The sequence below is a fragment of the Lynx rufus genome, unplaced genomic scaffold (assembly GCF_022079265.1).
Source record: "Lynx rufus isolate CCGP_SWC_20201006 ecotype Redwood Valley unplaced genomic scaffold, mLynRuf1.p SCAF_18, whole genome shotgun sequence".
Taxonomy (NCBI): domain Eukaryota; kingdom Metazoa; phylum Chordata; class Mammalia; order Carnivora; family Felidae; genus Lynx; species Lynx rufus.
The window spans coordinates 28,000,044-28,017,068 of record NW_025814832.1 but is presented as its reverse complement, the minus strand read 5'-3'; the positions used below and the strand labels follow the sequence as shown (position 1 = coordinate 28,017,068).

General features: G+C 61.4%; 1 protein-coding gene across 8 annotated transcripts in view; it reads left to right on the top strand.

Annotated features, from left to right (window-relative positions):
* The window catches only part of SEPTIN9 (septin 9), a 150,235-nt gene that overhangs the window by 123,525 nt on the left and 9,685 nt on the right, over positions 1–17,025 (top strand). For 6 of the 8 annotated variants that reach the window (XM_047081302.1, XM_047081299.1, XM_047081301.1 and 3 more), the window contains one exon: positions 15,453–15,644. In XM_047081302.1, the coding sequence (XP_046937258.1) occupies positions 15,453–15,644 (192 nt within the window). Of the gene's footprint in view, positions 1–340; positions 412–2,233; positions 2,482–15,452; positions 15,645–17,025 lie in introns of those variants that run through there. The other 2 variants (XM_047081307.1, XM_047081305.1) reach the window with 2 other exon arrangements.

Here is a 17,025-nt window from a genome sequence, read left to right as displayed (position 1 = left end):
ACTAACGAACGCCACGGGGCCCTCGGAAACTGAGGCGCTAAAGTCATCTTTAAACCTTGAGCCGCCAGAGACCTCCCGCCCCGCCCTCTCTGGGGCCTTTGCCGCCCCGTGAAAGCGGGGCTTCCGTGAATTCTCTGTGACTTGTTTCCACGGAGGCTCGTTCAGCAGTATCCTTCGGGTTTGGGGCGGGGCAGGGCGAAGCTCGGGCCTCTGACGGATTTGGGGTGGGTCATGCCAGAGATGGCCCAGGATATCCGGCGGCCGCCCCCGGCAGCTGCCGGCTCCTGCCATCATTTCCGCTGGGTCGGGTGGGCCTGCGCAGAAGACTGAACACCTGCCCGGTGTGTGCGTGTGCGCGTGGGGGGGGGGGGGCCTGGGGCCCGCTGCTGCTGCTTCACCCAGTCGGTTCCGGTACGTGTAAGGGGTCGCAGGTGTCCCTGCATCCGGGAGGGGAGTGCTGAGTGGGTTTTCCCTTGTCCCTCCTGCCCAGGGACCCTCTGTGGTTGCTGATTGGCTGCGTTTGAATCCCAGTCTCCCCTCCCTTCAGGTTGAGGTTTTGGTTTCCTTCTGTATTAAAGGGGGCTCCTAATGAGCACCGGTGGGGTCAGGAGCAGAGAGGGCAAGGGGGGGGGAGTCGCAGGGCCAGGGAGCCTGCCAGCGCCCCCACTCGCCGGGCTGCAGAGTTGGGGGGCACCTGGAGGCGGGGTGTTGGATCGGTGCTGGGAGCTGGCCGTGGACGAGGACACAGCCCTCACCCCTGGTCGTTGGGGAGCAGGTTACCTGTTATATTGCTGTTGTTAGGAGCTTTATTGAGATACGCTTCGCACGCCGTTAAAATTCAGTCGTCTAAAGTGTACAATTCAGAGGTTTTTAGCGCGTCCCAACGTTACCCAGCCATCACGACTAATTCCAGAACATTCTCATCATCTCAGAAGAGACCCTGTTCCCACGAACAGCTCCCTGCCCCCAGCCCCTGGCAACACGAAGCTGCCTCGTGCCTCTATGGATTTGCCTGCTTTGGGCGTTTTATAAATGTGGAATCCGAGGACAGGTGGCTTTTTATGCCATGGTTTCTTCAAGGTCCACGTGGTAGCAGGGGTCAGCGCTTGGTTCCTTTTCCTGGCTGAATAGCGTTCCACGCGGTGGTCCCGTCCTGTGCTGCTTATCCCTTCATCAGTAGCCGGGCATCGGGGCTGTCGCTGTTTTTCAAGTGCTGTGAATCATGCAACACTCAGTGTTGGTGCCCCTGTCTTGGTGCGGACTTGTGTTTTCATTTCTCCCCGGAATTGCCGGTCGTGCGACAGTTGGTTCGCCAGCACGGGCGGGGGCGCGCCCTGTGTCCCCGGCGGGGGCGGCGGGGAGGGGGCAGTCGCTGCGGGCTTCTTTCTCTCCTGCACTTTCCCCCATGACCTGTCTTGAGTCTGTGTCTGGGCGATTCGCCAGGGGTCCTTTTGTTTCCTTTTGCATCCAGCGGTGAATGGGCTTGTGGATGGGTTTGGGGGTGGGGGTGGGGGCACAGAGAAGCCATTCGGGTCTGCAGCTGAGTCCTGTGGGCCCAGAACTACGGAAGGTTTGCGTGTCTCTTCTCGTCCTCTTCTCTCCTCTCCTCTCTTCTTCTTTCTCTCTCCTTCTGTCTTTCTCTCTGGAAGGTTTGCATGTCTTCTCTTCTCTTCTCTTCTCTTCTCTTCTCTTCTCTTCTCTTCTCTTCTCCCCTCTCCTCCCCTCCCCTCCCCTCCCCTCTCCTCTTTTTTCTCTCTCCTCTCTCTCTCTCTCTCTCTCTCTCTCTCTCTCTCAGCTGCAGCAGTGAACTCCCACAGTGTGAGAGAGGAAGTGGGTGGAGGGAGTGGCTGGGTTTTGTGTGACCCCCTCCTCCTCCCTCTCCCCCTTCCCCCCTAGAGGAAGCTGAGGGAAAGGAGGACTGGGGTGTGGGAGCGGCCTTTCTTTTTTCCTGAGAGAACGCGCTCCCCCTTCCCCCACCGGCCTTGGCCCCGGGGAGACCTTTCCTTCCAGGGAGGGTGGAGGCGCGGGGGACTGCCTCTGGGGTCCAGGGAGGGGGCGAGGGCCGCGGCATCATCTGCAGGGAGCCACCGAAAAGTGAAGTGAAACAAACCCGTGTCCATTGTCATCTGAAACCACCGCGTGAGCGCAGAAAGCCGAGGCCCTTTGCCCCGCCTGCGCCAAGGCGCCCGCTCCCCCCGCAGCCCGAATTGAGCGCCCCGGGAAGGGCCCACTTGGCAGGGCCGGGGAGCGAGCGGTCAGGCCCGGGCCAGGCTCCCCTCCTCCCGGCCCGCAGCTGGAGGGCCCTCTGTGCCGCACCAGTTCACAGGCAGAAATTACCATATGAATGTGGCTCCTTCCCGGAGCCTCGGGGCGGAGGGACCTGGGAGGGGACCTGGGAGGCGACGGGCTCCCACCCCTGTGGCCTCCACAGCTGCTGCGATCTCAGGGAGGACGCCTCAGACGGTTCCCATCTGCCGGCAGGTACCCCGGGGGGTGTGGAGGGTGCGGGGCCGCCTGGGGTCTGCCTGCCGGCAGGGTCCCATGAGGGTGGGACCCCCCGGGCTGGTGTGCTCCCTAGTGTAACTTTCTTCCATCGTCACCCGTGTGAGAGCCCTGTCGATCTTGTTACTTCGTTATCCCCGGAAGCCCAGGATCCCGTGTGATAAAGCGAGTTTGAGCGCTTTGCAGACTGAGAAGTGCCCAAGCCCAGCCCAGCCCCGGGGGTCAGCGCTGCTCACTGGGCCCAGCCGGCCCCTTGCATCTGCGGTCCAGGCTGAGCCCCTGGGCCCCGGGACTGGGTATGTTTCCAAGGCTGGTTGTGTCGGAGTTGATAAATTCTCTTTGCCAGTTCTAACCACTCTTCAGTCTGGGCTGGAGGCAGGTCTCGTGTAGCTGCTGGACCGCAGATTAGGGGGCAGCAGGAAGAGTCACCCTTGGGCTATGAAACTAACCGACTGACCCTAGTTCCCAGGAGGGCATGTCTTCCGGGGTTGCCCGGTGACCGACAGCCTGGTCCCTCCACGCTGGGGACTCGCTTGCCGCTGTTGCACTGGCCAGGCCATCTGCAGCGGTGGGGAGCGGCTTGGGGCAGTGACCGGGGTGGCGCAAGCCCCTGCCCACCGGCATGCCTGCCCCAGGCCCAGTCTCTGCCCACCTCTCCTCCTCTGGGCGCCCTTCCCCCCCATTTCCTGAGCAAAATTTCCTGAATGGGCAGGAGCTGTCCTCGGAAGTCCGTCCATCCGTCCATCCTTCCTCTTCGGTGCTTTGTGGCTCCAGAGGACGACGGAGACTGGAAATGGTTAACATCCCATTCCCATCCTGCCACACGCCGAAGGCCGTGGGGAAGCCCGTGGGAGAGGATGCGGGCCAGCAGTTTGGGGCCGGGCCGAGAGGCGCCACCCGGCTTGGCCGGGGAGCAGGGGCCGGCCCCTTACAGTGTTCTGGGAAGAGAGGAGGAAGGAAGGGTAGCGAGTTTCCTATTCGTTCGTTCATTCACTCATTCATTCATTCATTCATTCAACAACTGGGGAAATGAGGGGTTCCTCCAGGAGCAGAGCAGGAAAGAACCTCTGTGAGGAGCCTTGTTTGCAGAGCTGGTAGGAGCTGGGGAGAGAGTCCATTCACCCAAGCTGGAGAGCTGGGTATGGGCTTCTGTTTTCGGTACAGCTACTTAGAGCACTGACTGGGCACTGTTCGTGTGCTTCGTAAACAATCTTGTTTGATTCTCTCAGGGCTCTCGGGAGGCAAGCAGTAGTGTTGTCCCAATCTACACAGAAGAAAATGGAGGTGCGGAGAGGTTACGTTCCTTGCTCTGGGTCACACAGCGAGTGTGATGGTGGGGGGGTGAGAGTGGAGGGCAGGCATGGTGATGGCTTGGGTGGTGGGGGCCGCGGGGAGGCAAGCAAGGCCGCCACCTGCAGGGATGTTGGGCTGGAACTGGTAGGACTTTGGGACAGGCGGTTGGGTTTGGGTGATGGAAGGGGAAGGACCAAGGCTGGGCCCCCCGGATTTGTAGCTGTGATAACTGGACGCCTGGAGGTGCCATTTACTCACGTGGAGGGATTGGGGGGCGGCCCGGAGGGTCAGAGTTCAGTTTGGGGCACGTTCGGTCTGAGACCTCCAGACTTCACTGGGCGGGGGCCACAGATGCTGGTGCCGGTGGGGCCTCGGGGCATCTCCGCTGAGCTGGGACGGTCAATTGGCATCAGTGTGTGAACCGGACACAGGTTGGCCTGTGACGCTCAGGGGCTGGGCAGAGTCGCCTGGAGAGAGTGTCCAGCCGGGGGCCAGGACTTCCAGGTGGGAGAGCCAGCAGCCTCGGACAGAGGAAAGGCCGCGGAGGCCTGCGCGTCTAGGAGGAGAGAGCGTGGCGGGAAGGAAAAGACTGACTGGGGTGCTCAGGGCTCAGTCCCTGCAACGTGGGGTGAGGGGTGACCCCTCAGTACTTTGTTCCGCAGAGGTCTGGCAGCCGTGTGCACTCAGAACCGCCAGTCCAGAAGTACGCCCAGCTTCACCCCCCAGTGCAGACCAGGAAATGGGCTGTGCCCGCTTCTCTCCGGTGTATGACCCAGCCCTGGGCTCACGGGTGTCTGCACCCTGCCCACGGCCAGCGTCCCCCCCACCCCCGACCCCAGGCGGTGTTTCAGGGGTGATGGAACGTCCGCCCCGAGGGGTAACGGGCAGCTGTCCCTGCACACGGCTTTTTCCTGGGGAGGGCCCCGGGTAGAGGGGTGGCTGTGTTTCTGAGATTCCTCCGATGGGCGGGCTGTCCGTCCCACGTTCCCCTACTGGCTTCGGATGTGTCCTCAGAGTTCACGGGGCCTTTCTTGGGCTTATCCTCGGAACGAGTGGCTCCCGTAGGAGCGCCGGGGAGCAGTGGAGTCTGGGACATGTGGCGGCCGGGGGGACGCGGTCCGAGTAGGAGTCCTTGCTAATCCCCAGGCCCCGAGCACACTGCTTCCAGAACCTCTGCTCTCCTGAGCAGGAAGGACCCAGAGGTGGGAGAGAAGATGACTCCAGCTCTCTCGCCACTCCTCAGCCCACAGCCAGAGCGACAAAGGGATGGGGGCCCTGATTCAAGAGGGTCCAGGGCTGCTGACTCCCTGCCTCAGGGGTCATCTGGTCAGCATGTGGCCCTCCCTGCATGGCCCCCGCGGGCCACACTCTGCCTCCTGCAGCACCCTGGGCACGAGGGAGGTCTTCTGCTTAGCCCCTGGCCGGGGGGGGGGGGGGGGGCGTGTCCTGTGGCCCCCGGGGAGCCCTGTTTCCTCAGATGACTTCATCAGCTGGGGGAGGCGGGACCTCCAGCGCCCCCAGCCTCTGTCCCTCTGGTGAGGATCTGCTGACAGTCCCGCTGATAGAGGGGACAGGGGGAGGGGAGGCCTCCCCCCCCCCTTAGCGGGACATCCCTGATAAGAGGAAATTCTACCCTGTGACAAATGGCCAGTTTCCACCCATCCATGGGGGGAGAATCTTTTCTTTCTGCTTTTGACTTGGCAAATATTTGCCAAGAACTAACAGAATCTCTGTGGTCAGCCGGCCCCTTCAGACCCGGTGGGCGGGCTGGCCCGGGGTTGGATTCTGAGTTTGCTTTGGGGCGGGGACCCGTTGTGCTGGAAGGGTTCTCTGGGGTGGGAGGAGGCTCTGTGTTGGGGGGGGGGGCACAGTCCCTGATCCTTCGAGGCCAGTGGGTAGTGGAAAATGAAATAAAAAATGAATCCTTGATGCAGGGAGTCGGAGGGCTCAGCCCTGGCCCTGGCCCTTCTGCAGGCTGCTTTTTAGGAAGTGAACCATTGCTTGCAGCTCGGAGCCTGCCCTGAGCAAAGCCCGGGGTCTCCGAAGGGCCGCCCAGCCCAGCTGAGAGCTCCCTGGAGGAGGATAAGGAGGTGGCCGGGCTGCAAATAGAGAACAGAAGAAGGCCTCTTCCAGAAGCGGGTGGGGCGGCATGGGGAGAGAGGTGGCCGCTGTCCAAATCTGACTTCGCCGACTTGGGCCAATTGAAACCGTGTTGGCAGAAAGGGAGAGCTTCTTGAGATTCCTTCCTGCACAATAGAGGAGAAGCTTGCTTGAACGCGTTTGGCGGGAGAAAAGCCAAGCCGAGGAGCCTTGGCGGGCAGTGAGAGTGGGGGAACCCCCCTCCCCGCCTCCGGGGCGCCTCGGGCCCCTGAATGAATGAATGAATGAATGAATGAATGAGTGAGTCGGGTTGGGATGGCACTGTCCCTGCCGTGTCCCCTCCCGGGTCCGCAAAGGGCATGGGGTCCTGGGAGATGTTTATTCATGCACACTTCCCCTGAGTCTCCTCACACAGAAGCTTTAGAACTGGAGTTTCGGTCTCCTCGGAAAAGGGAAGGAGGGCCGAGGGGGGGAAAAATGCAGCCCTTTGCATTTGCAAATCCCTCCTTTCTCCGGAGAGGCTCCAGCCTCTGGGCTCCGTTTCTAAAGCAGAGTTTCAGGCCAGAGGGCAAAGTCTCAGATTTCTGGCAGCCCCGTTCCTGACCAGACTGTGACGAGCCGCTTCCTGCCCCGGACAAAGTGTGAAGTGTAATTTGATGTGGAATTACTTCTCGAATCAGATGAGGCATGTGCGCTTTTCCGATTCCCTCCTCGATCCCCACCCGCACAAATTTGCAAAATTCGGCCATTTGTATTCAGTGTTTCCATCTTTAGAAGGGAACAGGAAGTTCCCCTGCGACATTTATGGGGAGTTTGTAACAGCCCCGGCGTAGGTGCATGGGGGACCCGAGGAAGAAGGAGCCGAGTGAGTGGGAAAGGGTCCTGTTTTCAGAGCCCCGCAGGAGTGACGCCCCGTCCCGAATGACACTGCTTGTTCTCGCTGGTCCTTGCTGCAGCTCGGGGAGGGAGACCCCCTGGCCATCAAATATGTGTTGAGTGAATCTACATTGTGGTCCTGGTCCCCTAGGGCCCCGGGATCTTTTTCCACGATTATTGTTGACAGCCATTTCTTTGACGTCTCGGTCCAGGGCCTTTCTGCAGCCCCCGAATGTGGGTGTGCCTGGCCCCACGGACTTGCCATTCTCTTTCCTTCACCTGTATTCCCCAGGTTGGCTAAGAATAGCACCTCCCTCCCGTGGCACTGATACCAGAAGTGGGGAGTCATCTTGGAGGCCCCTGTGAATTTTGTCAGTTCCACCTGGACCTGGGGCGGCCTCTAGGAGCTGGGGTTTTAGGATGAAAATGGGCATTTTGCTGCCTGCTCGGATGGGTCCATCTGGGAGCTCTGGCGGGGGGGCCTCTGCGGTACCAGGGTTCTCCTACATCAGCGCCCCTGCCCTGGAGTCCCCTGGCATCTGGGACCCCCACACTGCTCCCTGCAGCTGTTTTAGAAGGACTTGGCCAACCAGGCTTGGCCTTTGAATGACTTTGCTCCCAGGTTTATGAAGATTAAAATCCTAACGCCCCTTGGGGCGCCTGGGGGGCTCAGTCGGTTAAGCGTCCAACTTGGGCTCAGGTCACCATCTCACGGTTCATGGGCTCAAGCCCCGCGTCGGGCTTTGTGCGGACAGCTCGGAGCCTGGAGCCTGCTTCCAGTTCAGGGTCTCCCTCTCTCTCTGCTTCTCTCCCACTCAGGCTCTGTCTCTGTGTCTCTCTCTCTCAAAAATAAATAAACGTTAAAAATTAAAAATAAAAAAATCCTAATGCCCCGTGAGAGGCCTGGTGCCTCTCTAAACAGGATGGGCGGCTCCTGGGAGGAGGGGGGAGCAAGAGCTTCAGTCCCTGCCCCAGCGGCACCTGCTCGGGCTCTGCTGTCGGGAACGCACCCCTCCTTCTGCTTTTCCGTGGTGCTGGAGGACCTGGCCTGTGGGGTCACCCTGCCTGCGTTCAAATCCTGGCTCTGCCGTCCGTCCACTCACGCTGGGTCATAATAAGTCACAAAAGCGGGCCTCAGCTTCCTCATCGGAGACTCGGGGGTAATGCCCGTCGCTAGCTTACCCGGTCCTTGTGCCGTGCACGTCACGTGAGTTAGTGCAGGTGTGGCATTCACGGTAGCACCCAGTGCAGGGTGAGCCCCCGGGAGACCTCGGCTGTTGTGATCAGTGCCTCCCTTTGTTCCTTCGTTCATTCAGCATCGCGTTGTGGACCTGCCTCGTGCCAGGCACCGCTCTAAACGTGGCAATACATGAGTGGGCGTGGCGGATGAGGGCACTGGTTTCCTGACTGCCACGTCGGGGGACGTGTGGGGAGAGGAAACCACACACAGCGTTACTCAGTCACTGTGGAGACACCTCCAGGGCTGGGTGTGGGCTCAGCAGGAGAGCAGCGGGGACAGGCCAGGAGCTGCCGGACTGGGCAGCCACCCAGGGAGGGAGACGGGAGGGAAGGAGCAGCTCTGGTCACTCCGGGCACTATGTGCATTGGGTCCTCGCCCACCTTCAAGAAGCCTCTTTGCGGGGGGCAGGGGGCAGGGGGCAGGGGCTGTCTGCATCCTGGCCACGGGCTTGGGTGCTCTGCTGGGGTCTGCAGATGTCTCCTCAGCCTTCACTGCAGCCTGTGCCACTGTCCCCGAGGGTGGACTCCACGTGCTTGGGGAGGGGCAACCGTCCCAGAACCCCCCACTGTGTGCGCTGTTCTGCGGTGAACTTGGACTGACTGCTGGGTCACCTGGGCTAGGGTGGGGTGGGAGACAGAAGGCTTACATGTCTGGACGTGTGGTTTCCTCCAGGAGAGAAGTCTAGGGGCTTTGGGGCAGGAGGAGTCCCTGGTGCCCTGGGAACCCCGACATCTAGCCCCGAGTGGGTCTACCTGGATCTCCTTGGTGACTCTGGTTCCCTTTGTCGGCCGTTGGGTAGCCTTCCAGGCATCCGTGGACCGGTTGGCCTTGCTTTCTGCCCAGGCGCTGTGGGTGGTGACTGAGCAAGGCACATTCAGACACCGGGATCAGTGACCCCTGGCTCCAGGAGCCAGGCACGGAGAGGATCGGGGTGAGATAGGGGAGTGGCATTGGCTTTGCCCCGAGAGCGTTGTCCTGAGAGCCTGGTGCCCCGTGGATGCCCCTCTCCTGCTGGGAGCAGAGTCAGGCAGTGGCCCAGGGTCCGTGGCCCCGGTAGAGCCACGTCTGCATTTGACAGCTGATGCTCGGGGAGGATGGGACTCGTGGGGACCGGCAGCAGGCCGCCAAGGGGGGACCCCGGGGTGTTGGTTTCCCCATCAGGCCTGGGGTGCCGTGAGGGGCTCCAGAGGTGTCCCAGCCCGAAGAGCTGCGCCCACAGCCCTGGTGGTCCCGGGGAGCTGCAGGCGACCATCCGATCCCGTCATCCTTGGCCGGCCCTGGGCGGGGGTAGAATTTGTCACTCGGCGCCCAAGTCACAGCCCCGGCTGCGGGCACACACAAGAGCGAGGTCGCCGGTTGGGGCTGGGCGGAGCCCTGTGCTTCCTTCCTGCTTCAGGGCCCTGCCACCCAACTCCTGAGAAGAGGCCACCCAGCAGGTACCGGTGCCGAAGGAGAGGGCAGGCGTGGCGGGGCTTCCCCAGCAAGGGAGCGGTCAGTGGGCCAGGGCTCAAAACGGGGACCAGTGGAGAGAAATTGGCAAGATTTCCTCCCAACTGGCCTGCCTCCCCTCCCCGCCCCCCCCCCCCCAAGAAATCGCCCTTCCTGGGAGATGCAGGGCTACTGACCCCGGGGGTGCCACCTGGCCATACCCGGCCTCCAGACCTCGCGCCTGAGCGTGGCATCTGGGCCTCAGCTGCCCGCTGTGCTGTGGGGCCGGCCGGCGGGCACTCGTGGGCCCAGTAGGGTTCTTTGAAATCCAGCTCCCCAGGCAGCCTTTTTGCTTTCCTTTCTTAATATGACAGTTTTATTGAGATCACAGTTCCCCCATCGCTCAAGCCACCCGTTGAGAGTGTCCAATTCAGTGGCTCGTATTCAAAGCTGTCGTCTCCGTCCGCATCCAGAACATTTTCATCACCCCGAAAAGAAGGCCCCTTCACATGAAGCAAGCACTCTCCCTCCCCCAGCCCCTGGCCGTGCGTGCCTGCTTTCTGTCTTCATGGATTTGCCTGAGTCTGGGCATTTCACATAAATGGAATCATACGTGTGTGATGTCTTCGAGGTTCGTCCGTGTCATGGCAGGTGGCAGGACGACGTCACAGCCTTTCGCAGTTAATGTGCCACTGGTATACCTGCCACATGTTGTTTATCCGTCCACGTCCCGGTGGATGTTTTGCGTATTTCTAGGGAGCCACTCTCGGGGCCAGGAGTTAGGGATGCCACCCCAAGCAAGCCGCGGCGTCAGGGCCCAGGGGCTCTCAGAGCGGAGAGCAGTGGCAGGGGCCGTGTGCTCAGGAACCACATGTGGCCCGTGTTCCCAGGTGGGCAATGCCAGCAGGGTAGGGGACCGGCCACGGGCCACGTGGAGCTGGGGCCACGACCCGAGGCCCCTGGCGCCTACCGTGCGGTCTGCGGGGAATCACCGCGCCTCGCTCTGACGACAGGACGACCGTGGCACTTCTTGCCCGAACCGCAGCCTTGCTGACAGTCGACTGGCTTCTCTTCCTCAGGAGGCCGGATGCCCAAAAGAATTCAAAGCGGGGTCTCAGATCCTCGTGCAGCCGTGATCGTAGCAGCGTTATTCACGACAGCCAAAACGGGGGGACAGCGCGAGTGTCCGTTGACGGATGAATGGATAAACAGAATGTTATCAGGCAGAAAAAGGAAGGAAGGTCTGGCACCTGCTACGGCGGGAACGGGCTGTGAGGCCGTTAGGCTCGGTGAACAAAGCCAGACACAGGAGGACCGTGCCGAAAGAGGCCCCTGGAGGAGTCAGATTCACAAAGCCAGAAGGTCCACTGGAGGTCGCTGGGGGAGCGGGGCGGGACCTAGTGTTTGATGGGCACAGAGTTTCTATCCAGGACGACGAAAAGGTTCTGCCATCTGATGGTGGTGATGGTTGCATGTCATTGTCAATGCTGCCGAACCAAACAGCGAAACGTGGTTTAAATGGTCAAAACTTTACGTCCTGTGTCCGTTACAACAAAGGAAATAATTAGGCTGGAGGAAAGTTTAAGCCAGAGCGTAGGGTCACCTCAGCCTGTGTGGTCCCTGGCCTTCCTTCCATCGGGGAGATTCAGTGGCATGGAGGGCAGTGACTTCGCCCTGGGCCTGGGAGCCTGGGGGCAGAGCTGTTGGCCTGAAGCTGCCTGGAACGGGGTGAGGCTGCCCCAGGGAACATTCCATCCTCAGAGGAGGGGAAAGACCCGGGAGGGCGGCATAGGGAGGGCGCGGCAGCTTGTCCTCTCTCTGTATCGCCTCCTGGCCGAGAGGCAGCCAGGAACAATGAGAAAAGGCAGGTGGTGCTGTGTGGCCTTGAGTAAGTTACTTAACCTCTCTGAACCTGACTTTTCTACTTTTAAAATACGCGGCTCCCTTTAGCTCACGAGGGTGCAGTGGGTGTCATCTGGGACACAAATGTGAAACTTAATTGTTCTGTGGGGAATTCCCCTTTCCTATTAATAGCATCTCATGAAGTTTGGGTATGAAACAGACGTTGAGGTGACAGGGCCATTTGAAAGAGAATGAGGCCCAGGCCCCAGGCAGAGGTCACTGGGGGGTGTGAATTAGACACAGGCCTGACCAGGGTCATGGAGGGGCTGTGGGCCAGCCTCGGCCGCAGAGCCCTCCCCCACCCACCCTGCACCAGGGGGACACTCCCAAGACCCCATTCATTCCATGGGTGTCGAGTGTCCCCTCCCTGGACACTTCTAGAGGTACGGCGTGGGGCATCCCCCCAGGTCTGCTGCCATCTCCCTGGGGCTCCCGGTCTGTGTGGGGGACACGGACAGTGATCACAGGTGACAGAAGCGAACGTTTCAGGAAAAAAAAAATCACTCTGGGGACCTCAGTTTCCCCACTTGTAAAAGGAGTCGGTTGGGCAGAATTTTGTGCCGTCCACGTGCAGCTTTTTACATTTTAATTAATTAATTATTTTTCTTTTTAACATTTGTTTATTTTTGAGACAGGGAGAGACAGAGCATGAACGGGGGAGGGTCAGAGAGAGAGGGAGACACAGAATCCGAAGCAGGCTCCAGGCTCTGAGCAGTCAGCACAGAGCCCGACGCGGGGCTCGAACTCACGGACCGCGAGATCATGACCTGAGCCGAAGTGGGACGCTCAACCGACTGAGCCACCCAGGCGCCCCATAAATTAATTTAAATGAAACAAAACAAACAATTCAGTTCCTCAGTTGGCCTGGCTACATTTCAAGTGCTCAGAAGTCACAGGCGAAAACAGTGGGCGGGTCTTCGGGTCTTCAAAAAATTAAAAATACGGCTGCCGTGTGATGTGGCCATCTCACTTCCGGGGTGACCCCAGGGGAACTGGAAGCAGGGTCTCGATGTTTGCACGCCGGTGCTCGTGGCAGTGTCATCCACAAGGGCTGAAACGTAGGAGCAGCTCAGGTGTCCACCGAGGGATGAACGGATGCACAAAATGTGCCTTAGCTACACGGGGGCCTCTTCGCCTTGAAAAGGAAGGAGATCCTGGGCGCCTGGGTGGGTCAGTCTTAAGCGTCTGGTTTCGGCTCAGCGCATGATCTCGAGGTTCGTGGGTTCAAGCCCCGCGTCAGGCTCCGAGCTGACAGCGCGGGGCCTGCTTGGGATTCTCTCTCTCTCTCTCTCTCTCTCTCAAGATAAACTTAAAAAAAAAAAAAAGTCCCGATACCTGCTACATACAGCACGCGTGAACCTTGAGGACCTTATGCTAAGGGAAATAAACCCACCTCCAAAAGGACAAATACCACGAGAGCCTCTTTATACGGGGCCCCCTAGTGTAGCCACGTTCAGGGACAGTAGAATGGAGGTTGCCAGGGCCCCGGGAGGGGGTGGGGAGTTCGTGTTTAACGGGGAGAGGGTTTCAGCTTGGCGACATGGGGAAGGGTTCTGGAGACTGGTTGCACAACAACGTGACTGGGCTTAAGGGCGCCGAGTACGTCTAAAGGAAAGGATTGATGGTGCGCTTTACGTTATGCGTATTTTACCCCGATTTAAAAAACGGCCCCGTGTGGCCACCCGGTTCGACCGCACAGGCATAGAATCTCCCATCACAGGAGTCGTTACGGACGGTGTTGGAGGAGGGGGTTCCTGCAGCCAGGCCCCGGTGGCTCTCCATGGAAAGCAAGTGTTCGGAGAAAGCGTCTCTGGGCAAGTTAGCCTCATGGGGCCTCTGCTCTTTCCACGCGGGTCCTGGCCCGGACTCCGAAGCCTGCCTCCCGGCCGGGGCACAACCCAGCCCTTGGTATCCCCACCTGCACCCGAGCCGGTGGCCGTCCGGGCGGCCCTCCCAGGGAGGAGGGGCTGCGGGAAGGGACCCTCACCTGTGTGGAGGCCAGGCCCTTCCCTCGGTGGGTCGGTGGGTCGGTGGGAAGGACGGGGCTTGGCGTGTCTTTATTATCTCTTCCCAGACAGGGCCCTGGTGGGCGGGATGTTTGCTCTGTGCTTCGTGGGTGTCGGTGCCTGCAGAGGGACCCAGCCAGAGCAGAGGCCAGGCAGAGGAGAGAGCCGAGTGGGGTTCCGGGGGCGCCCCCCCACCACTGCGGCTTGGAAGGGGGCCGTGGGTGGGGGCGGGGGTCCGGCCCAGGCCCGGACGGAAGGGCTCCCGGCCCCGCAGGCAGATGGAAGCAATTTTCGGCCACGCGGGGCGGGGCTGAACCGCCCTGCAAGACGGGGCCCCGAGTCTGTCTCCAGGAAGCAGCCCCACAGCCACATGTTCAAGGCCAGATGCAGCTCTTGTCTTTGTTTATTTAAAGATGCCGGAGCGCAGGGACAGTTTCTCAAGAGGGAGCAGAGGCAGATGCCTTCCGGGCGCCGCTCGGGGGGAGGCCCCGCGGCTGTCATCGCTGCTTCCCGGGTCCCTGGCCTTTCCCTGGCCTGGGGGGCGGGGGTGGGCAGCGTGGCCCCGGGCGGTCCCTGGCCGTCATCGGTGTCTCCTGTTATTTGCTGGCGCCCCTTCCCGCGCGGTAGGAATCACCGCGCTTCGCGTGGCTGAGGACACGGGGAAGTTGAGCGACCCTGCGGATGACCCACCCGCGCTCCCGTTCTGGAATGTGTGAGCTGACCATCCTCGTTATGGAAGGGAAGGGGGCCGGGCACCCCCACCCCGTGTCAGCTCCCTCTGACACGCCTGTAAAGCAGAGGTGTGGCCGCCGAGGTGCGAGCCGGCTGGGGCCACTGGGGTTTGGAGGCGGGGGTGGAGGGGGAGAGTCCGGTCACTTCCCCAGGAAGTGGAAACCGTTCATCCGAAGCCCCGCGGTGACTCTGTGGCCTGCTGCCTCCCAGGGCAGGGCCAAGAGGGCACGACCGTGCCTCCTCCCCCCGCCTCCCTGCCCCAGCACACACCAGGGTCCCGGGGCCGATGGGTGCCCAGGGGACAGGTCACGACAGCCAGTGTGCTTCCCTCCCGTGAGCTCGGGGTGCGCCGGGAGACCCGTGAGCGGCCCTGGAAAGGCCTCCACGGCGGTTGGGGGGGCGGGAAGAGCCTGGCCCCACCGGGGCTGAGGGGCTGGCCCAGCAGAGGTGTGGTGGGCCGTGTGTGGCACGTCTGGGGCTGCACCGGGACGCGGCCCATGTGCTCCCGCCCCACCCTGGTGGGGACCGGTTCCACTGGGTGAGTGCCCCTCAGGTCCCCACTGGGTGCCTTCTGCTCGTCCCTTCTCTAGGCCTCTGACCTGAGTGTGTGGACTCCTGAGGGCGGCCAGGGGAGGAAGGGGGACAGGGAGGAAGGTTCTGACCTACAAACCGCGGAAGCTGGAATGATTTCTAGAAGCTCTGTCCTATCTGCCCGTTCATAGACCTCGTCCTGGTCTGAGGGTGGGGGGCACACAGAGGCTGGGCAGGGAGAAGACCTCCCCCTCCGGGCCCAGTCCAGGGTGGGGGGGGGGGCGGGTAGGGAGCTGCCACAGGGCCTCGTCTGCCTGCCATCGCCCGGGAACAGATGGGCCCCGGGGGGAGCCTACTCTGCGTCCAGGGCTGCTGGCGGGTACCTGGGATTGAACACCCGTCACCCGGGAGTGACGGGCGTGACAGAACAACAAATGCTCGCTCCCCCCCCTGGCTCACAGGTTGCCGCAAACACTTGACTGTTTGACCCCAAGGGTCCTGAGGCCTTCTGGCTGCAGCAGGTGTTGGGGCCGATTTGAGTCAGGGAAGGAGGTGGAGAGGGCCCACCTGGGTGCCCTGGGGCAGGGTGGAGGCTGGGAAGAGGAGGGCTGGGGGTCAACTCCATCCTGGAGCTGAGCGAAGGGCTCTGCGGCCCGTGCCTTGTGTGTGTGTGTGGGGGGGGGGATCTTTAGCGCTGGGGTGTTCCAAAGGGGTCTTTGGGCAGCTGAGCCTCAGTTTCCCCATCTGAGAAACTGGCGTGGTGGTCGGAACCACCCGAGGATGCGGGCGCTTTGCAGATGGTTGTGTCCGGCCCCCTAACGCCCCCACTCTTCTCTCCGCAGCCCCCGAGGCAGCTCCTGGCTGCATTGGCGACATGGCCGACACCCCCAGAGATGCCGGGCTGAAGCAGGTGCCCGCGCCCCGGAACGAGAAGGCCCCCGCGGACTTCGGCTATGTGGGCATCGACTCCATCCTGGAGCAGATGCGCAGGAAGGCCATGAAGCAAGGCTTCGAGTTCAACATCATGGTGGTCGGTGAGCATGCGCCCCACACTGGGACCCAGCCCCGTGGGCCGGCCCCTCGGGCTCCGGGGCTCAGTCTGCCCTTGTGCAAAATGGGTGTGGACACGCCAGGCCTGCAGGGCGCGTGTGGCGTTGTGTGTGTGCCCGTGTACCTGCCAGGTGGGTCCCAGCTTCACCCACGCCTCGGGGTGGGGGGGGGGGGCTCCTCGTAGTAAGAACCCGAGACCACCCGGCTGGTCTCCGACCAGTGGCCTGCACCTTCTGCCGAAGCGTCTCCAGGCCCAGCCCCTGGGTAGGGCTGCTCCCCCCACCCCATGCTCTGCAGGCCTGGCTGGTGGCTTCCCGGTGGCCCCACGAGAACCGGACGGCCACTAGGGGTCCCATTCAGTCCTCGCAGAAACCCTGTGAAGAGGGTGCCCCACTTTATAGGCAGCGATGAGGCCCAGAGAGGGCCTGACGAGGACTCAGCTCACAGAGCAGAGAGAGCGGGGGCTCAGTTCCTCCGCCTCTTCCCACGGCAGGGCCCCCACCACTGAGACGCAGCTGGGGTGGGAGGGCACCTGTTTGGGGGTTCCGTGGACCCAGGGTAGAATCCCACTTTTCCCCGGACTAAGCTGCGTGGTGCTTGTCCTGTCTTCCCCGGGGCTTCTCCCTGCCTCGATTTTCCCATCCGTAAAACGGAGTGATCCTGACCCCAAAGGGCTGGGAGGGGCGAATCAGTTGTTATTGTGTGTGGCCCCTACGTGGTCATGGGCGCTCGGGAAGCAATAGTGCTGAGGGTGATAATGATAACAGTTCCGACCTTTTTTTTTTTTATTATTAAAAAAAATTATTTTAACGTTTATTCATTTTTGAGACACAAAGACAGCGGAAGCAGGGGTGGCGGGGGTGGGGGGTGCAGAGAGAGAGGGAGACGCAGAATCCGAAGCAGCTCCAGGCTCTGAGCCGTCAGCACGTTTGATGTCGCTCTGCCCCTGAGCGTGGCGGGGACACAAACAGGTGGTCCGTCGGGGGGAGATGGACGGGGGAGGCCGATCCCTGGCCCGCTGAACAGCGTCTCCCGGGATTCCCGGCGTCGGCCTCCAGCATCCTGGGGGCCCGCGCTTTTCCTTGCCAGATGATCAAAGTCGGAAAATGGGTGTAATTTAATTTTTTTTAATATATTGGTTGGCACGGCCTGAGGCAGCTCAGGGAAGGGGTAAAGCGGCGGGGCTCCAAGCGTGGGTCTTGTGTGCGCACGCACCTATGAGGCACGCCTGGCACCCAGTAGACACCCTGTAAGCACCTGCGGCTGGTCCCTGTGGGCGCCCCCAGGTCACGGGCGGGGCCCTGGAGCTAGGCTGCTGGATTCCGGTCCCCACGCTGGGCTCTGTCCCCGTTTTCCCCTCCATCA